The following is a 20,212-nucleotide window of genomic DNA, read 5'->3' on the forward strand; positions in this document are numbered from 1 at the left end:
ACGTCCCTCAGATTCTCCGAGGCTCAGTTCCTTCATCTTGTAAAACAGGGATGATAGGATCTGTTTTCTAAGGTTGCCAGGATGGACCGTGATCATGCCTTTAAAGCACTTAGCACAGGGCCTGAGGCATGGCTGGGGTTCATTTTTCTTTTTATTTGTTGTATATTTGTTTTATTTTTATTCATTATATAGTTATCACTGTTGTTGTAACTGCTGAGCATCAGTACTGGGTCGTGGTTAAAAGCGTCATCTCTTGAGCCAGCCTCCTAGGTTTGAATCCTGGCTCTACCCCTACCTGCTGTGTGGTTTGGGGCAAATTAGTCAGTGTCTCTGAGCCTCGGTGTCCCCACTTGAAATATGGGAATGACGGAAGTTCCTGCCTCGTGGGGCTGCCTAGGGAGGTCCTGCCTGTAACATGCTTAGAACACGACCTGGCCCCTGGGCTCACTGCGGGCAGCCCCAGCCCGGCACGTGCACCCCCGCTGCTCTTCCTCCTGGAGGCGGGGGCTGCAGCTCCCTTTGGGCTGCCCCCAACCCAGACCACCCGGGGCCGAATGGAAGAGAAGCCCTATAAATGCTCGTGTAACTGGTGCGGTTTTAAATTTTTTTAAAAAACACAAATTCTGTTTTTTCCCCCCAACAGAATCTTAAATGGAAAAGCTCAGGGGCTCTCTGATACAAGGCGGAGGTGGGGAACACAAAGCGGGCGTCCTGCCCATGCACCCCACCCCCACCCTGCCTGAGCCAGGAGCCTGGACCCACCACCTCCTTTTATACCTCCTTGGGGAGCACCCCCTCAGCACCAGGGCCTGTGCTGAGCGCTTTGCACACATGGGCTTATGAAGTAGGTGCCCGTTTCTCAGGTGAGGAAACTGAGGCTCACTCAGGGGAAAAGGCCTCAGTCTAATATTGCCACTGCGTAGCCTGCAGAGCTGGGTGGGAACCTGGGCCGGGAGCACGCAAAGCCCATGTTCTCATCTGCTGTGCTACACCGTGTCCGTTCTTCGAGTCAAGAAACGGAGGCCTTGAGAGGGCCCACGGCCATGTGGTGCTGCAGAAAGAAAGCGCGCACTCAGTGTTAGCTGGCAGGCAGGTTGAGCACTCCACCCTGGGCAGCACGCCGGGCAGTCCACCACGTGGCGTGCTGGCCCTCGGCCCACCTCCAGGCCCATGGGTTGGGTAGGAAGGGGGCACCTCAGAGGAGGGGGTCGGTCCACACAGTGTATCCAAGGCAACAGTTATCTGTTGAAGGCCTACTGTGCTTGAGGCACCATCTTAAGTACAGCCTGGGGAAATTCCTGAGGGTTGGGGAGATTGAAGGCAGGGACACAGTCCTGGGAATGCCTTTGGCTACAACAGAAAATCCCAGCTCAGTTGGAGGGAGTTTATTATCTCATATAACAAAAAGTTACAGGACAGGGCAGGCTCCAAGGTTGGGTAATTTATTGACTCAAACACCCAGATTCTCTTCCTGTTTTTGTGCTGCCTCCCTTGGCCTGTAGGCTACCGTTCCTTCAAGCTTCAAGTTGGCTGTCACCCAGCTAGATGGACACAGGGTCCAGTGGTCTGTCCTGGTGTTTGATTGGTTTGGGTTTGTTTTGGGTTTTTTTAGCCTTAAAACCTCCAGAAAACCCCAGCAGCCATTCTCCCTACACATGCCTGAAGTCTCACTGTCCAGAAATGGGTCACAGGTTCCCTGCACATCCATCCCAGACAAGTGGCTTCAACCAGACAGGCTCAGGGGTCAAGGCATCTTCCCAAGCAATCATAAAGTCACACCTTCATTTATGGGGTGTGGGGGATTAAGGTGACACCCAACAGTGTCTGTCACAGGCTGAAGAGAAGGCAAACCAGTCTAGAAAGAGGCAGTGGGTAGAGCTGGCCAGCAGATGCCAAGACAAAGGACATTCGTGTTTTTTCCTCTCCCTTTTTTTAAAATCATCTCTTTTTTGTTTGTTTGTTTCTGCTCAGAAAAGCTAAATGTGACTGTTAACAAGGTACTGAAAGATGTGCTATAGGAAAACGCAAGTTAGGGTTTAAATCAATTATATATTCAGAAGGGACCCTCTGCAGCCATTTTACAAACAAGCCTGCAGAGAGATCTAAAAGCCAGGTGCACCACAGACCTATAATGTGCTGCCATTTCTGAAAAAAACAATTAGGAGGAAATACACTCACTCTCACACACACGTGTTTAAATGTGCATAGACTGTTGAAGAAGAAAGAGTGGTTGTCTCTAGGAGAGAGACTGGGGTATCTGACAGCCACTTCCTTTTTAACCCTGTGCTCATTTATATGCTTTAATGTGACTTCTATTTTGTGCATGTTCCCCCATCGTTACTACCTTCAGAGTTGATCAGTTACTGTACATTTCTCCAGAGATTTTACTCCAAGCCTGTATCAATTCTTGCAAACATTTTTCACCAGTACCCAAACTTCAGTTTACATTGCAATTTGGCATGGACATCTGTAATTTAGTTTCACAAAACTACTTACCCTTACCACAACCATATTTTTTATTCTATTCTACTCTATTTTTTTTTCCTTAATAATCATCAAGACCCACTAAATTGATTATATGACCTGTTGTTGGAGAAATAATGTACATTTTCTTTTTTTAAAAAAGCCGTAATCACAGTACACATGTACCACATGCATACATTGGAGAAGAAAAGATTCATGCTTTGCACAGCATGCCTTGTTTACACTTACTGTAGCACGGACATGTATGCTCATCCATAAACAGAGATCTACCTCATTTTTGTACTGGCTGCATATTTTTCTATCCTGTGGACATGCTACAATCTAGCTATTACTCCCCTTTTAAAAGGTATTCAAGTCATTTCCAACATTTTTAGATTACAAATGGTACTGCAATAACCATTGTGCATGCCTGCATGCATTTGTTTTTGTTTTTGTTTTTTTTCTGTGGTGTGGATTTCTGGGAGATTGGATGTTAGGCTGATGGTATTCACCCTTCATTTATCAGTTCTGATGCCACTGCTTCCTTGGAAAAGCCTTCCCTGACCACCCCAGATAAGGTCTGTTGCTAATGTTACACACTTAAGTGGCTCCTTGGACATCCACCATGAGTGCACAACCTCTGCCCTCTTCGTAAGTGTTGCTAAATTGTAGGCATTATATATAGTTGGATCTTGCTTTTTAAATCCAATCTGACAATCTTTGCCTTTTGTTTGGGATGTCTAAACCATTTAAAGTAATTTATTTTGCCATTTTATGTATTTTATATATGTCTACTTCCTTTCTTGTTCCTCTCTTCTTCCTTGGCTGCCTTATTTTGTGTTAAATATGTTTTAACATACCATTTGGATTCCTTTCTTTTTTTTTAAATTATTTTTTCGTTATTTTTTTAATGGTAGTTCTAGTGATTACCATATACATAGGCATCTTAATTTTAAAATCTAATTCCAATTAATACAAACTTAATTCCAATAAAGTACAGAAACTTTTCTCCAATATAGCTCTATTCCCTTTCCCTCCTTTGTGCTATTTCTGTCCTATATTACATCCATATATATATATATTGTAAAGCCATTACAAAAACACTGTTACAATGATGGCTTTATACAATCTTATGTCTTTAAAGATGAGTTAAATAAGAAAAACCTATAGTCTTATTTTAACCCGCATACTTAGCATCTTTTTTTATTACACATATTTATTTAACAATGCAGTTTTACACAGAATGCTAAGAGCACTTTTCTTCATATTTTACAGAAGGGCATGAAACAATGTGGATCTCCTATTAATATTCACACCATAGTAAAGTCAAATTGAACCAAAATAGATGCCTTACAATGTGCTTTACCAGTTTAAAAGCTTATTGGCAATAATCAGAAGAGGAAAAGAATGTGTAATTTTATTCTGTACAACTAGCTGAAAAATACATTCAAGAAATAGTAAATAAAAATTTTAAATGGTTTCATGCACACAGAAAGAGGTGGTGCCTGATTTGGAGGGATGATCGTTATATCCAAATAACCTCCTATCTGGAACATCTGTGACTGCAGGGTGGTGGAATCATCTGTCCCATTTCTGCCAGGCATGGTTCTACCAATACTCCTTTACTCAAAAGCCAGGTCTTTACGATCAGTAAAAACAGTTGTAAAGCTGAAGTGTGTGCCCTTCTTTCTGGCTTCTAGGTAGATTTATTTTGTTAAACTAGTCAGTTCGTTCAAGGTTGCATCCATCCAGGTATAGATCTGCAGCTCACTGGAGGGCACATTTCCCCAGGAGAACTCATCCATCTGGTGGTGGCAGCCATTACTGGTCATGAAGCACTGCAGCAGCAGCAGACATGACTTCTCCCACTTGATCAGCTTCTTAGTTTCCTTCTTAATTTCCTTCTGGGCAATGCACAATTCCACCCCCATGTTCCTCCTATGACCCGTGAGACACTCACTGACCTCTGACCTCCACAGCCAGCATGAACACAGAGTCTCCATACTTAGCATCTTATGCTCCTTTTCTCCCTATGGGTGCAGATCACCATCTGGATCATTTCCTTTTAGTTGAGGACTTCCTTTATTATTTCTCATAAGGCAGATTGCTAACATTGTATTCGCTCAGTCCGTTTATCTAGGGGTGCTCTTATTTTGCTTCATTTTTGAGAGTTTGGTTAGATATGGAATTCTTGATTGAGCTTTATCTTTCAGCACTTCGAAAATGTCATTCCATTGCCTTTTGTTCTCTATTGTTTCTAATGAGGAATCAGCTATTAATGTATTGATGCTCCTTTGTATGTAATGTTTTTCTCTCACTGCTTTCAAGATTTTTATTTTAGTGTTTGACTTTAAGCTGTTTGTCTAGATGTGACTTCGTATTTATCCTACATTGAGTGAGTTGAACTTCTTAGATGGATAGATTCTTTTTCATCAAATATGTGAAGTTTAATCCATTATTCCTTCGAGCACTTCTCTGACCCATTCTCTATTCTCCTTCTAAAACTCTCATTGCACATATGTTGGTATGCTGATGCTGTCCCAAAGGACTCTAAGGCTCTGATCAATTTTTTCCTATTTTTTACCTCTGTTCTTCAGATTATATAATTTCTACTATATGTCTTCAAATTCACTCTCTTTCTTCAGCTATCTTGAATCTATTGTTGAACCCCTCTAGTGAATTTTTTGTTCTAGTTACTGTACTTTTCAACTCCAAAACTTCCATTTGTTGTTTTTTTTTAATAATTTCTTCCCCTTAAGTATCTCTGTTTGCTGATTCATTTTTGTCATACTTTAATTCTGTAAACATGGTTTTCTTTAGTTGTTTGAACATGTCTATAATGGTTGCTTTGAAGTTTGCTAAATCCAACGTGTAGGGACATTCAGAAACAGTTTTGTTGACTGCTTTTTTTCTGAATATAGATCATACTTTCTTATTTCTTTGTATGTCTTATACTACTTGTTAAAAACTGGACATTTTAGAGAATAAATTGTAGCAACTCTGTATTCTGATTATTCTTCCCCGAAGGTTGTTGTTACCATTATATTTTGTTTGTTTCTTTGTTTACACTAAATCTGTGAAGTCTGTCCCCTGCCATGTATAGCCACTAATGTCTCTGCTCAGTTTTTTCATTGTTGTTCATATTGTTGTTATTTTTAAGACTGGTTTCTGAAGGGGTCACTCCTATCTGTGTAGATTAGTCATCAGCCAGTGATTGGACAGAGGCTGTGCTCAACCACCTTGAACCATTAAGACTTCCATCCTCTACTGATGGATCTGTATATGGCTAAGGAAACTCATTCAGACTTTTACACTGGGCCATTTTGAGTTTCCTGTGCACATAGCCTCAGGGTGAGCCAAGAGTGTGTGCCTGGCTTGGGCCCTCTCTGGTGTTCGTTGGGCATGAACATGCTTGCCCCAGCCACAACTGCAACCTCAGGCTAGTAGAGCTGTTGTTCCTCCCTTCTCACCTGCCTCCCAGACTGTCACTTCCACTAACAAAGCTGTTGGGCATGGGCATCACCCTCTGCTCCAATCAATTGAGGCCCCTTTATTTTAGCAGAGAAGATACTGGTCCTTATAACCTGCCCTGATCTGGCAGAACTTCCTTGTTCACTGAGCTGGAAGGGGGGTGTGAGCAGCCCCAGGTCGAAATGCCACAGATTCCTATGATCTTACTGGAAGTTCAGCAAATTTTTAGCATAAATGCTTATCAGATGGTTGTTTGCCTTTGGTCAATTTCCAAAGTACTGAAATGGATGGATTTTTCTTTTGGGAGAAAAGATTTTCCAAACTCCTCATTTGGCCATGCAGTCAAAAGGCCTACCCCTTAATTTTGCTAAATTAATTGACTTCCAAAATGGATTTAATTTATACTCCAAGGGCATTATTTTTCTCAATGAATACCTCTTAATTGAAAGGGAAGTGGAATTTTATGTAAAGCTTTACAAAGTTGATATGCCTCAGCAGGATAAGCAGTTATATCCCTTAAGTTGATGTCCCTTAATAAACTAAGTTTATTGTGGCATCAGTTCAACAAGAATCCAGCACTTGGAATATTATGCTCTTGTTTTAGGTCAGATTAGATGGAATGGTGTTTAACATATACTTCGTGCCTGAAAAATATTTGATGAAGAAGCCACATGGCAAGACAAGATTTGTTAAAATCACAAGTTATGGAACCATGTATTATTAGTGTGATCCTCATTATGTAAAAACTTAATCCTCCTTGGGAAGTGGATGTGGCTCAACAGATAGAGTGCCCGCCTACCATATAGGAGGTCCAAGGATTCAACACCCAGGGCCTCCTGGCTTGTGCGGTGAGCTGGCCCATGTGCAGTGCTGCTGCGCGTAAGGAATTCGTGCCACGCAGGGATACCCCCACGTAAGGGTGCCCCCTCTGCAAGGAGTGGCCCCTGCGCAAGGAGAGCCACCCCGCGCAAAACTGCAGCCCACGCAGGAGTGGTGCCATACACGTGGAGAGCTGGCACAGCAAGATGACGCAACAAAAAGAGACACAGATCCCCAGTGCCGCCTGATGAGAATACAAGCAGACACAGAGGAACACACAGAGAATGGACACAAAGAGCAGGCAGCAGGCGGGGAATAAATAAATCTTTAATTTAAAAAAATAAACTTAATCTCCCATCCTCCCCTAAAAAAAGTCCTGTGTCTCTGATTGTATTCACGTGTAGGTTTCTAATGCATAGATAGTTATTAAGAAGGAAATAGAGGGAAGCAAAAGTGGCTCAAGCGATTGGACCCCCATCCACTATATAGAGGTTCAGTTCCTGGGGCATCCTGGTGAAGGCAAACTGGCCCATGCAGCGAGCTGATGCAACAAGAAAGAGACACTGAGGAGAGACTTTAAGAGACACAACAAATCAGGAAACCAGGGAGCTAAGGTGGCTGAAGCAATTGAGTGCCTCTCTCCCATGTCATAAGGTCCCAGGATCAGTTCCTGGTACCTCCTAAAGAGAAGTTGAAAAGCGAAGACTAGCAGACACAGAAGAATGCACAGCCAGTGGACACAGACAGCAAGACAGCAAGTGCAAGCAGTGGCGGGGGGGTGATAAATAAAATAAATCTTTAGGGAAGTGGACTTGGCCCAGTGGATAGGGTGTCCGCCTACCACATGGGAGATCCGTGGTTCAAACCCAGGGCCTCCTTGACCCGTGTGGAACTGGTCCATGGACAATGCTGATGCACTCAAGGAGTGCTGTGCCACACAGGGGTGTCCCCCCAATAGGGGAGCCCCACGTGCAAGGAGTACACCCCGTTAAGGAGAGCCACCCAGCGTTGAAAAAGTGCAGCCTGCCCAAGAATGGCGCCGCACACACAGAGAGCTGACACAACAAGATGACGCAACAAAAAGAAACACAGATTCCTGGTGCCACTGATAATTATAGAAGCGGTCACAGAAAAACACACAGCAAATGGACACAGAGAGCAGACAACGGGGGAGGGGGGAAGGGGAGAGAAATAAATCTTTAAAAAAATAAATAAAATAAAATAAATCTTTAAAAAAAAAAAAGGAAATAGAGCGAACTGTAAACCATGGTCACCTCTAGGGAATGTTGGATGGGACCCTACCTTCAGCTGGGTAGTGAATCCTGGAGTAGGGGAATTCCAGGGGTGCATCCACCCACTGAGTGTGACTTTTTTAGATTCCCACAGAGGTTCTGAATGACCTAGAAGGGCATTTCCAGGATGGGATTGGGAGCTGTGCAAGGCAAGCAACTTTACCTTTTCTCCACATTAGGCTTTTGTATTGTTGGAATTTTTCACAGCAAAAATGTATTCGTGTGTCACTTGTATAAATGAGATTTTTTTGTTTCCCAAGAGAAATAGATCAGGTTTACCAAATGTGGATGATTTCATTTTTTCTTTCTTTCTTTTTGCCTTGCAGTGACATGGGCTCAAGGGCTGGCTACCCCACTCAGGTTTACAAAACTGCCAATGCAGAGACTCCTCGGCCCTCTCAGCTGGCCCAGTCCAACCCCTTCCAACTCTCTGCCTCCGTCCCCAAGTCTTTCTTCTCCAAGCAGCCCGTTCGCAGTAAGCACCAAACAGGGTGGAAGAGAGCCGATGAGCCGCCGCCACGGCCACTTCCCTTCACCGACTCAAAGAAGTAAGTGCCTGGGCACCCAGTGAGGCACCCACCTGAGCCAAACCTGGGCGTTGCTGGGCCAGGGCAGAGGGCGGTACCTCATTCACTCGCTCACCGTATGACTCTGGGATCCAGCTGTGACCAAGACAGACAGATTTCCTTGCCCTCAGGTAGCTGCCATTCTGGTTGGGGAACCAACCATAAATACAATAAGTGAGGTAACTAAGGAAAGCCTCATGTAGATCACATGGTGGTGGTGAGCTCTGTGGTGTCTGCGTGAAGAACACTCCAGGCAGGGGATTATCAACTGTAAAGACCCTGAGGCAGGACCCCGCTGGCCCGTGGGAGGAAGGCCAGTCTGGGTGGAACAGCACAAGGTCAGAGGGACGATGGGACCAAACATGTAGATCTTGTGGGCCGCATGGATATGCTTTGGCTTTTTAGATATATTTATAGTGTTTATGTGCAAGCGTGTGCTAATATGTATGCCATAACATTTACCCTTTTAACCATTTTTAAACATACAACTCAGTGCATTAATTTCAACTTTGTGCTACCATCACCACCGTCCATTACCAAAACTTTTTCATTCCCCAAAACAGACGCTGTAGTCCCCATTAAGCAGTCACTCCCCGGTGCCCCCTCCCTCTGATCTACTTTCAGTCTCATAAATCCAGGCTTTGCTTTCAATTTAAGGGAGACGGAGCTTGGGAGGGCGTGGAGCAGAGGGGGGCGTGATCTAAACTGGCTGTGAGCAGTCCCTGTGGCGAGGAGCAGGAGAGCAGTGAGGTCCCGGCGGGGGGCGAGGGGCTGACCCGGGCGCAGGCCGTGGAGTAGGGAGAAGTGGGTGGGCGCTGAGTAGATGTTCTGAAATTGGAGCAGACAGGAGTTGCTGGTGGATTGTCTGTGTTAGAGAGGTTGAAGATGACCCCAGGTCTTGTCACCTGAAGGGTAGATTTGCCTTGATCCAAGATGGGACTGAGTAAGGAGTGGGCTCGGGGGTCAGATCAGGAGCTCAGTGTTGGCTGTGTTGCATTTTGAGATGCACAGTAGATGTCCAAGCACAGACGTCAGGGGAGAAGGCAGGCTGGGGGGAGAAATTGGACATTATCAGCGTAAAGCCGTGAGGCTGGAAGAGTTCACCAACTGTGGGAGAACAGAGAGGAGGAGGGAGGTTCAGGACTGAGCCCTGGGGCCTCCCAGTGTTTGGAGAATTTGAGGAGGAGCCGCCTGGAGGTGGCGGAGCCCAGGAGAGTCACGTGTCACGTTGAATGAGCTGAGAACTGAGCAGAGGACAGGGCCTTGGGGAGGTCCCTTGTGAGGGTCCAGGAGAGATGGTGGACGGGAACTGGGGGCAGCAGGTGTGAGCAGCTGATTCGAGCAGTTTTACTATAAAACAAAAGAGAAAGAAGGAAAAAAGTATGTAGTTGTGAAAAGGTTTTGTTGTTTTCTTAAAGATAGGACACCATTTGCTGAGTGCTTACCCTCCACCAGGCTCAGTTCTTTTCACAGTTCCAAGTTCAGTGAACCCTCACTACAGCGCCATGAGGGGGACCTGCTGTTTTCCCCATTTTACAGATGAGGGGCCTGAGGCCCCCTGGTCAGGGATTGAGCTTGGATCTGAGCCCAGGAAGCCAGGTCCGAGGCCCCTGCTCTGTTGTCTGGGCTCTCTGCCCTCTGATGCCTTGTTCGTTATAGCATCTCCTTTCATGACCTGGATAAAGCAGTGAGAACAGGCCCTTCCAATTTATGGATGGCACAGAGCTCGGAGGGAAGGGGATGTCAGAAGACAGAAATGGAGTCTCCAGAGATGTCGGCTGGCAGTGTGCTGAGCTCATGCTGAGAAGCCAGTTCACAGCCTTGCTGACAGCCAGGGGGGACTTCTAGAACTAGATGCCGATCATGCTGCTCCCCCACTTTAAAACCTCCCGCTGCAACCCCTACTCCCAGGATTAATAACGGCACACGTTGACCATGCACTGCTGCGCCATGTGCTTTACTGAAACTCCCATCCAGACATTGTACAACCTGCCCCCCATCTCTCTCTGTCCTCCTCTCCTTCCATTCTCCCCTTCACTCTCTCTGCTCCAGCCACCTGGCCTCTTGCCACTCCTCAGACATGCCGCGGCCAGGCCCACCTCAGGGTCTTTGCACTGGCTCTTTCCCCTGCCTGGAACACTCTCTGTCCAGATCTTCTCGTAGCTGGCTCCACAAGAGCTCAGTCAAACACTCCCTCCTCATACAGGCCTTTTGCAGCCTTATGCAGCCCGTGCTGTCATTCTGTGTCATTTTACCCTGTTTCACTGTCCATTTCCAAGGCAGATGCCACAGGGGCAGAGGTCTCTCTGTCTTGGTCACAAACGGTGCCCGCTGGCACACAGGGGGTGCTCTGTCAGTGAACATAGGAGCCATGGATCCTCTCAGCAACCCCAAGAAGTAGGCACTGTAAGGATCCCGCTCTTCAGTGCGGCTGAATGGTCACGTCCTGCTGACCCCTGTCATGCCCATCTCCCATCCTCTGGCCGTCATCCTTCCTGCATGCATGCTGTTCCCTCTGCCTGGAACCCTGCCACACACACACTCACTCCTCTCCACCCCTCCAGCCTCGACAGAGACCTGCCTTCCTCGGAGAAGTCCTCCCAGCCGTGACACCAGGCTCACCTCCTCCCTGCTGCCAGCCCCAGTGCCTCTTCCCTTCCACAGCATCTATCCTGGGGCACATCAGCCCGTCATGTCCTTAGCAGTTTGCTTCCTCTCTGTCACCCCCACTGGACTGAGAGCACTGAATGAGCAGGACCAGCAGGACCCCCGCAAAGGCCAGGTCCTGGCACATAGCAGGTGCTCCGAAAATACCACAACCTGACAAATGTGACAGCCCTGACCAGATGACAGCACCCCTTGATCCCAAAGATAAGATCCAAAAAGAGAAGGGTTTCTACATATGTGTATGTGTGTGTAAAGGCAGGTAAACTAAATATGTAAGCTCTTTGGGAACACAAATGAAATTATTTCATGGTTCTGTATATTAATTTAATGGCAGACACGTTTTTAAAATCACACACATAAAGCAGTACAGTAGTTTAGAGTTATTGCTTTGTCCACACATGCAATTGCTCATTTCATGAAGCACTTTTATTCAAACTCTGCACATTTAGATATAGTGACTTTATGATAGGTAGAGGCACTTTTGTCACCTACCCCAGTTTTGCAGAAAACATCTCTTCACTTCCACCTAAATTAAGATAAAACTTGGTTTTATTTTTTACTTGTACCTGATGCTGGACTGAAACTTTATCCCAAGGCATAAGAACTCATTTTCCTGACTAACTTAGCTACATTTATTGGTATCTGCACTCCAAACCCTGTCATGAGCCCTTTACATACACTAACTTACTTAACCTTCCCTACAGGACAATGAAGTGTAGGTATTTTGCATCCCATTTTCCAGAAGAGAAAAGGTAAGGTGCAGAAAGTTTCCCACTTGCCCACATTCAGTCGGTTAGGTACAGTTCAATCACTGCCTGTATTCTGTCCCCACAAGATCATCACCTTTTATGAGCTCATTGCCCCAGGAACAATGACCAGAGCTGTTCAATTTCTTTTTCCATTGATTCTGATCAGGATACCTCTGCAGTATCCCAAACTAGCACTGACTGAGATCATGCATTCCCACAGAGGATTGGCGCTGGCCACGACAAAACAAGGAGCTGCGCTAGGCTGCACAGACCTGGTCCCATTTGATTCTCAAAGCAACCTCATGAGAGAGATCCTGTTCTTATGTTTCCAGATAGGGAAACTGAGGCACAGTTAGGTGCAGTACCTTGCCCAGGGTCACCCAGCTAGAAGTGGCAGAGCCGGGATTCAAAGCCAGTGAGGTAATGGAGATAGCATCGCATCACGTGAGAGCCTCTGAACAGACTCACATCCATGGCAGTCTCTCATTTTCTCAGGAATCATTTCTTGAGAGAAACAGTCTCTACTTATATTTGGGTCCATGCTCTATTTGTTGAACAAAAAGGAAGTGAGCTGTTTGGGATGGAGAATCTATATAGCATGTGCCAGCGAAGGACCCTCAGGCTCAGCCATTTGACTGCAGGCCCTGGCTGCCGTTGCCTCCAGGAGAGGGCCAGGCAGGCCCGTTTTGCCCACTTTTTCCCAGGACTCTTCGATCATTGGCCTGCCTTCTCCCGGCCCCGGGAGGAGCAGAGCAGCCAGGGATTGGAATCCCTCTTCCACTGCTTATCTCCTCCTCAGCCCTGACATGCCTCAGTTTCCTCCTCTTTAAACTAGGGAGACAGTCGTTCCTACCTCCCAGGGTTGTTGCGAGGATTTACTGAGTTCCTCCCCTTGAGGACCCCAGCATCGAGTTTGCACTGCGTAGAGGTTAGCCAGTGAAGGTACGACGGGGCAGGCAGGTTTCAGGGCTGACAGCGAAGGTCCTGCTGGGGCCCAGTGGAGCAGACTGGACCAGCAGTCTCCAGCTCTGCCCCCTCAGACACCCTCCCCCTCCCCAGCAAGTCTCAACCTGACAGAAGGGCTTGTGCTGGCCCTGGGCCACCCAGAGGAGCCTCGCAAGGCTGGGGCAGCCAAGCATGGCCTCTGCTCCTCAGAGAACAGCCCACACCGATGCCACTTATGGCTGAATGTTCCATGGCCGGCAGCACCCCAGAGTTGTCACGAGGTCCATGTGTCTGGCCCTGCCGTCCCCTGTCCACGGGGCCCCAGGCCCAGGTGAGGAGCTAGCCCCTTGGGAACAGCCTCTGTCTTCACCTTAAGTGTGGAGTGGTGGCTTGGAGGGCACGTCCCTGGGTCATGCTCAAGGACGCAGGGCCTGAGCCACCTCATCTGTAAAGAGGGGCGAGCCACTGCCTCAGGTGGGGTCACAGAGCAGATGAGGTGCAATAGCGTATGAGATGGGCAGCGCACACCTGGGAGAGGAATAGTGCTCAGGAGGTGAGCACGTCTTCACTGCTGCTGTCACTCCCGCTGCAGTTCCGAGCACAGTCCCGCAGCCAGACTGCCTCGGCTCACCTCCTGCTCCACTGTTACTGTGTCGAAACTTCTCAGAGCATCGGTTCACCAGTAGACTGAGGATGATGTTGGAACCTGCCTCTCACAGTCGCCATGAGACGCACTGCCACAGAGGGGTGGGGGGATGGCATATCACCAGTAGCTGCTCTTAGATTCGTGCCTGTTGAACGCTACCTCCATCAAGAGCCGGTCAAGGGGTGGCTCAGAGCATCAGGCAGATACAGGTTCCCTTGCTTGCTTGGTGGCTGTGTGGCCTTGCTCAAGTGTCCTCCACTCACCATGGCTCTGTTTCTCCAGCCACAAAGGGGGAAGACTGGGGAGCCTGCATCCCCAAGGCGGCATGAGAGTTCAGTAAGCGCATCAGCAAGTGGCACGTGCTCAGCATCCTGCCGCGCTCAGTGCTTAGCTCTTAGGCTGGCAGGCACTGGCATCTAGTGGTTGACACCTGGCATTCAGGCTCCTGTCTTCCTCTGGTGCAGGGGCCCCTGGGTCCAGCTCGGTGCAGCTGAGGAAGGAGTGGGGGACGGCACCTCCCCAACAACCTCCCCACTGGCCTCTCCCAGCCATGTTTCCAGGGTCAGGCATTCTCGGCGCTGGAAAATCCGCCTGCCACCTGGGTGCAGACCCAGCACTATCCTCACCAGCCATGCTGGCAGAACCCCCGGCTCAGCCAGGCCAAGCAGTACTAATTGGTATAATGAGCACAGTCCCAAAGGAGCAGCCCAGTTGGAGGCCAGAGCGCCAAGTTAGCTGGGATCAGGCCCAGCCAAGTTCAAGCCATAGTCACCCTCTGCTTCTGGCACATCCTTCACAGGAAGAGGAAGTTGCTGTTGGCCGGGTCCTAAGTGCAGAGCCTTCTTTGTAATTTTTCTGTCTTTTCTTTTTTAATATAAGTGGCTTATTCCACAAGATGGCAAAATCCCAGCTCAGGGAACATGAGCAAATCAGAAATCACATCCAGTGCCTTGTATCAAAACCTGGAATAAAGGGTACGTCTTAATGTTTTCTTCTTTTAGGCTTCAGTCAGGTGAAAACATGTACAGGTTAGAAACGAAAATTGTACACAAGGGTTTGCAGTGAAAAAGCATCTCTTTCCCTGGCTCCAAGCCACCCGGCTCCCCTCCCCAGAGACAACCATTGTTTCATTTCTTCTGCTTCCTTCCGGAAATGTTCTGTCCATGACCAAGCACGTGTAATTATGTGTTTCCCTCGCCCCCTTTGTATTGGCATGGTCACCTCCTCTGCCTTTTCACTTGCTTTTTACTCTTCAGGCATCTTGGCAACGGTTCCATGTTAATACATGGAAAGCTCTTTCTTTTTAACTGCCATTGAGCAGTCCATTTTATCCACAAAGGTTGTTGGGTTTTAACAATTATGAAAACTTTTTTAAAGGAATAAAGAAAAATTAGAGATGTGCAAGTCCAGGTTGTTGTTGTTTTCTAACCTGGAAGAGATGCCATTTTAAATTGTTGCATAGAATTTACAAGTTAAAGAATCCATTGGAATATTCTTCCAGAAGAAAGAGAATAAGAGTAAAAATGATCAATTTGGCTCCTCAAACTGATTTTCTCTGTGCTTTCCCCCATAAGATGTGTCCACACAGCTCTCTAATAGTGTCAGGGCATGGAGCCTGCTGTAGATGAGACAGATGGCAGATTTGAGGGTCGGGAGAGAAGATTCTAGCACAGTTTGTTCTGGTGATCTAGACTTCCCATCGGAATACCCCATTTGAATACCAGGGGTCCTGGGAGCTGGGAAGATTATTTTATCAAATGAGCACAAATAAAACAGACAAGGGAGGAATTCTTGTATTCTTTTGGTTTAACTTTTTTTTGGGGGGGGGGAGGGCGGCAGGTATCACAATATGTTTTTCTGTTCTACCAAAGTCACTTAAGCTACTTGTAAAAGAAAGAAAAGACCAGCCAGCTTCTGAGTGCTGCACGTCTGACAACGGCTTTTGAGCACCCACAGTGTGGCTGGCTCTGTCCCAACCCTGAATGCAGAATGCAGACCACAAGTGGGGTTCCAGCCTCATGCTTTAGTGGGGGGCAAGACAAGCCCTAGTGAGATGCGTGCAGTGAAGATGCAGCACTGGGTTATATGAGAGGGAGCATCTGAGCTGAGGGAACCCCAGTAGGGTGGGTAGTCAGAGGAGGCCTCTCTGGGAGAGGGGCATTGGCGCTGAGCCACAAGGATGAGAAGCTTCGAGCCATGGGGAGCGCTGGGAAGGGTACTCCAGACAGGGATCAGCCATTGCAAGGGCCCTGAGGCAAGAGCGTGCCTGAAGTCGTAAAGGAACATCAAAGAAGCCCCCATGCAGCAGGAAGAGAGTGGGAGGGGATGAAGGCAGGGAGGGGACAGGGAAGATTATCTAGGGCCTCCCGGACTTTGATGAGGAACGTTAGTGGAAAGTAAATTCCTCTATAGTCCACCCTTGGAAGTGAGAGTTTGATGAACTCCAATATACCAAGCTAAGCCTAGTGGGAGATTTGTTTCATAAAAATGGTCTCCCAACACGCATATCACTTCCTTTCCACGTGGCATATCCTGCAGAACCTCTTTCCAGGTCGTGCAGCTCGCCACACCGCTCTTCAGCAGCCTTGTGGGGTTCTGTGGTGTGCTGTCTGCCTTGAACCTCCCCTGCCGGCGGCTCCTGTGATTCTTCCACAGACGCAACCCCAGGAAGCATCTTTGTATACATGGCACCCTGGGCTCTGGCTGGCCTTTCTGAAGGAACACGCTTCTAGAAGGAGAACTGCTAGGGTGGAGAGAGTGCACATTTTAACGTTTTTCACGTCCTTTCTCATGCCTGGTGGAGGGGAGCCTGGTGAACAATGCCCCTTTCTTGCCTGGCAGCCTGGCCTGCTTCCTCACCAGGGGGCTGCCAGGGGGCCGCTCCCCCCGCCGTGCCCCACGCTGACTCACGCACACGCCTGTGCCGGGGATTCTGGGAAATGCCACAATCAAAAGGGAAACGGGAGGCCGGGTGTGAGGCCCCTTCCAGAATCCTGGAAGGAATCGTGTTGAGTTCTTCCCACCCCTTCCCGCTTCCATGGGAGAAACATTTGGGAATATGCACCTCTCTCTCTCTCTTTCTTTGCTTCTTTTTCTCTCTTTTGGATCTAAGCTTTTAATTTGCCCATTGTACGTACTTCCCTGTCAGCCACGGACCAGAACTACCCTAGACCTGGAATTCTAATTTGGAGAGGAATATGACCTTACAAGAAAAACCTTGCCACCCTTTTTTTTTTCCCCACCCTCTTTCTTTGTTAAAATCCCAGGGCTGGAAGCTGAGAAAGAATAAAAGAAAATGCAGACTTAAAAACCCGTGGGAGCAAAAGACATCTTATTCTCCAGGTTCAAAGACTCCTTTTCTTTCTTGAGTTACAAAATGATGAAGTCCAGTTGCCCGCTTCTTTTAAAACTACTTTTGTTATTGTTATAGCACATAATTACCGTAAAATAAATTCCAAGAGGAAGAATATCAGATGAAAAATAAAAGTCCCCTTTTCCCACCCGCTAATAAGAATCCTCCTTCCCTGAGATAGTCATCATTAATAATTTCTGCATACAGGAGCATCTGCTTTTATGTGACTATGCTACATATGCCCTGCATCTTTTTTTCACGCTGTCTCTGATATAAACAAAGCAGTCAAGCACAGTAGTGACACCTATAGGCTCCGCAGCCTGGTGGCCTTGGACAAGGAGCTTCAACTCCTCTATGCCTTAATTACCTCATCTGTGAAATGGGATGCTAGTGGTACTTAATTCCGTTGTCTGTGGTGTGGATTAAATGTGTTCACATTGTCCCCAGGGAGACACAGGCCTCGCTCTTGTGGGGTTTATCTGGTGGGTGGCCATACAATAAAAAGATACCCAGAGAAGACAGGTTCAGGCTGCCGTGGGTGCTGTGTAGGAAAATGCAAAGGGTCGTGATCAGAGAATGACTGGCTTCAAGGCAGGCCCAGGATAAAGCAGGTTTTAGCCAGTGTTGTATAGTTTCTCCTCCTCTCCATGCCGCTTTTACGAGGTAGCTTATGTGGAGCCCTTAGAGCAGTGTCTAGTGCTGGGGGAGGGCTGGGCTCCCATTAACCGTCATCCTTCTCCCCGGTAGGCTTGGTAGGACTTCAACTTTTACCTGGGAAGTAAGGCCTGAACCCAAAAGCTGGGCCAGAATAAGAAAACAAGGGGATGCGCCTGGCCCTGGCTTGGTGGCCACAGAAGCCCCGGGGGTGGTGGCCTGCATGGTCCAGGCAGGGCTTTGCAGCAGAGACTTACAACAAGGGCGTGAGGTCGGTGTGAGCCACTCGAGGATCAGAGAGGTGGCAGGACTTGCCCAGGGTCCCACAGCTAGAAGGAGCAGAGCCGGGAAGTTCGGACCAGTTCACCTCCAGAGCTTCCTCTTTAAACCCCAGGCTGTGCATGGATGGCCGTGAGGCCACAGAGAACTCCAGAAGGCAGTGGGAGGAAGAGGAGCTCTCTTGCTGCATGTGACCAGTGAGGAAACTGAGGCTAGGGAGGTTTGATGTCTGGCCCTGGAGACTCAGGCCAGAGCTAGCTGCCTGTGGGCCAGTGCTTGTCCAGAGGGGCAGGTCCCATCTGGGTGGCTCTTGCTCTGTGAGATGCCATCCCTTCTCTGTGGCTGGAAGCCCACTGGTCTGGGCCACCCTGAACAATTGCCAGCTCAGGGCCCTCAGAGGTCCCCCATCTGTGGCTCACAAATTCCCACAGGATTTGTCCCCATCCCCTCCCAGACTTGGGTGCCCACCACTCGCTCCCCATTCCACCCCACAGGCCTCTTCACTGCGCCTCACCCTCGCCTCCCACCTCCCAGCCTCCACACTTGCCCTCTGCCTGGTGTGCTCTTCCACCATAGGGATCCTCCCTTCCTTCGTCAGGCTACCATCAAATACCACTTCCTCACAAAAGCCACCTCTGGTCCCTGTCAAGCTCTAGCCCTTTACCTCGTTTTATTTTCCTTCAAAACACTACTCCGCTTCTCTCTACCTCACATTACATGGTCTCTTTCTGTTTGTTTGTTCCTTGTCAGTCTCCCCCGCTAGATTCCTTGTTCGCTGCCGTATCCACAGTGCCTAGCACAGACGTGGCACAGACTGGGTTCCCAGTAAATTTTTGTGGAATGAGTGAAGGGAAGAAGGGAAAGCCCTCTTCTGTCACAGCCTTCACCAAGTGCAGTGCAGAAGGCCGTGGTCGTTCACCCAGTGGCGGGCAGCCTTCTTGGACCAGGACAGGTTTGAGCAGTGGCTCAAGCCTCCCCAAGGCCCCTCTGACCTCCAGCCCTCTCGTTCCAGGCAGGTGGACAACAGCACAAAAAACGTCTTCGGGCAGCCACGGTTGAGGGCGTCCCTCCGAGACCTCCGTTCCCCACGGAAGAACTACAAATCCACCATCGAGGACGACCTCAAGAAACTCATCATCATGGACAATCTGGGGCCAGAGCAGGAGAGGGACTCCGGAGTACGTAGCGGCTGTCCCCACCCCTCCTCCTCCCCCGACAGAACAGGCCGTGTGGCCCTCGGGAGGGTCCGGGCCGGCAGAGCCTCCTGCCCTCACTCCAGCCCCTTCCTAATCCACGTCCTCAGCCTGCGGCATCTGCCAGCATGGAGTACGGGTTCCACGTTAGCCAGCGTTGGCGCGTGGTATAAACCAGCTTCGGCAAGGCTGCAGGGCTTCAGCAGAGACTGGAGAGGGAGGCTCTCAGTGGCCACACCTGGGTCTCAGGCCCTTCACCGGGAGCCCAGGGGTGAGAGCAGCCTCCACCGGCCCAGGCCACAGGGACTGAGCCTGGGGAAGGGGCTACCAGGGGAGACTGAGGCTCTTGTTATCCAAGGGTGAGGGAAAGCCGAAACAACAGGCGTCCACGGTGCTGCCGTACTCTCTGCTTCTCTTCGCCTCTTATCCCAGCTTAGCCCTGTTGGCTCCACCCTCAGGCTCTCAAGGGGCCAGGGAAAGAGCCCTTTGACCCTGGCGGTTCCCCAAAGTCCCAGCACTAGCTCTCATCCGCCCAGCTTGGGCCACACCCCTTCCCTACGCAGTCACTCAGGACAGGCCTGGATCTCCTGCCCCCCAGCTTGGGCCACACCCCTTCCCTACGCTGTCACTCAGGACAGGCCTGGATCTCCTGCCCGACCTGGAGCTGGAGAGCGGGGACGGGGATCCCCAGGGGCCAGCGGGGGTGCTTTGACCACAAAGCGGGCTGAAGTAGACGCAGGGTGTGGAGGAACCACAGGTGTCCAGAAGGAAAGAAGCCTCTCTGGGGACCGTGACCATGGGCCAGGCCTTGACGGCCCCCCGGGCCCCCCCTGTCTTGGCAGCAGTCCCCACAGAAGAGCCTGCAGCGGACGCTGTCAGACGAGAGTCTGTGCAGCGGGCGCCGGGAGCCCAGCTTCGCCAGCGCCGCTGGCCTGGAGCCAGGCCTGCCCAGTGACGTGCTCTTCACCAGCACCTGCGCCTTCCCCTCCAGCACGCTGCCCGCCCGCCGCCAGCACCAGCCCGCGCCCCCGCCCCCGCCCGGCGGCGGCCCCAGCGCCATCCCGGCCCCCGGCGACGGCTTTCCAGAGAAGAAATGTGAGCCTGGGCCCCGGGGCA

At 49.2% G+C, this 20,212-nt stretch overlaps 1 protein-coding gene across 10 annotated transcripts in view; it reads left to right on the top strand.

The window, feature by feature from the left end:
* SIPA1L3 (signal induced proliferation associated 1 like 3) overlaps window positions 1-20,212 on the top strand; it is a 255,782-nt gene that overhangs the window by 214,398 nt on the left and 21,172 nt on the right. For 6 of the 10 annotated variants that reach the window (XM_058280160.2, XM_071209240.1, XM_058280158.2 and 3 more), the window contains 3 exons: window positions 8,372-8,593; window positions 18,916-19,081; window positions 19,939-20,191. In XM_058280160.2, coding sequence (XP_058136143.1) covers window positions 8,372-8,593; window positions 18,916-19,081; window positions 19,939-20,191 — 641 coding nt within the window. The remainder of the gene's footprint in view (window positions 1-8,371; window positions 8,594-18,915; window positions 19,082-19,938; window positions 20,192-20,212) is intronic. The other 4 variants (XM_058280161.2, XM_071209242.1, XM_058280164.1 and 1 more) reach the window with 1 other exon arrangement.

This window comes from Dasypus novemcinctus, chromosome 18 (assembly GCF_030445035.2).
Source record: "Dasypus novemcinctus isolate mDasNov1 chromosome 18, mDasNov1.1.hap2, whole genome shotgun sequence".
Lineage (NCBI taxonomy): Eukaryota > Metazoa > Chordata > Mammalia > Cingulata > Dasypodidae > Dasypus > Dasypus novemcinctus.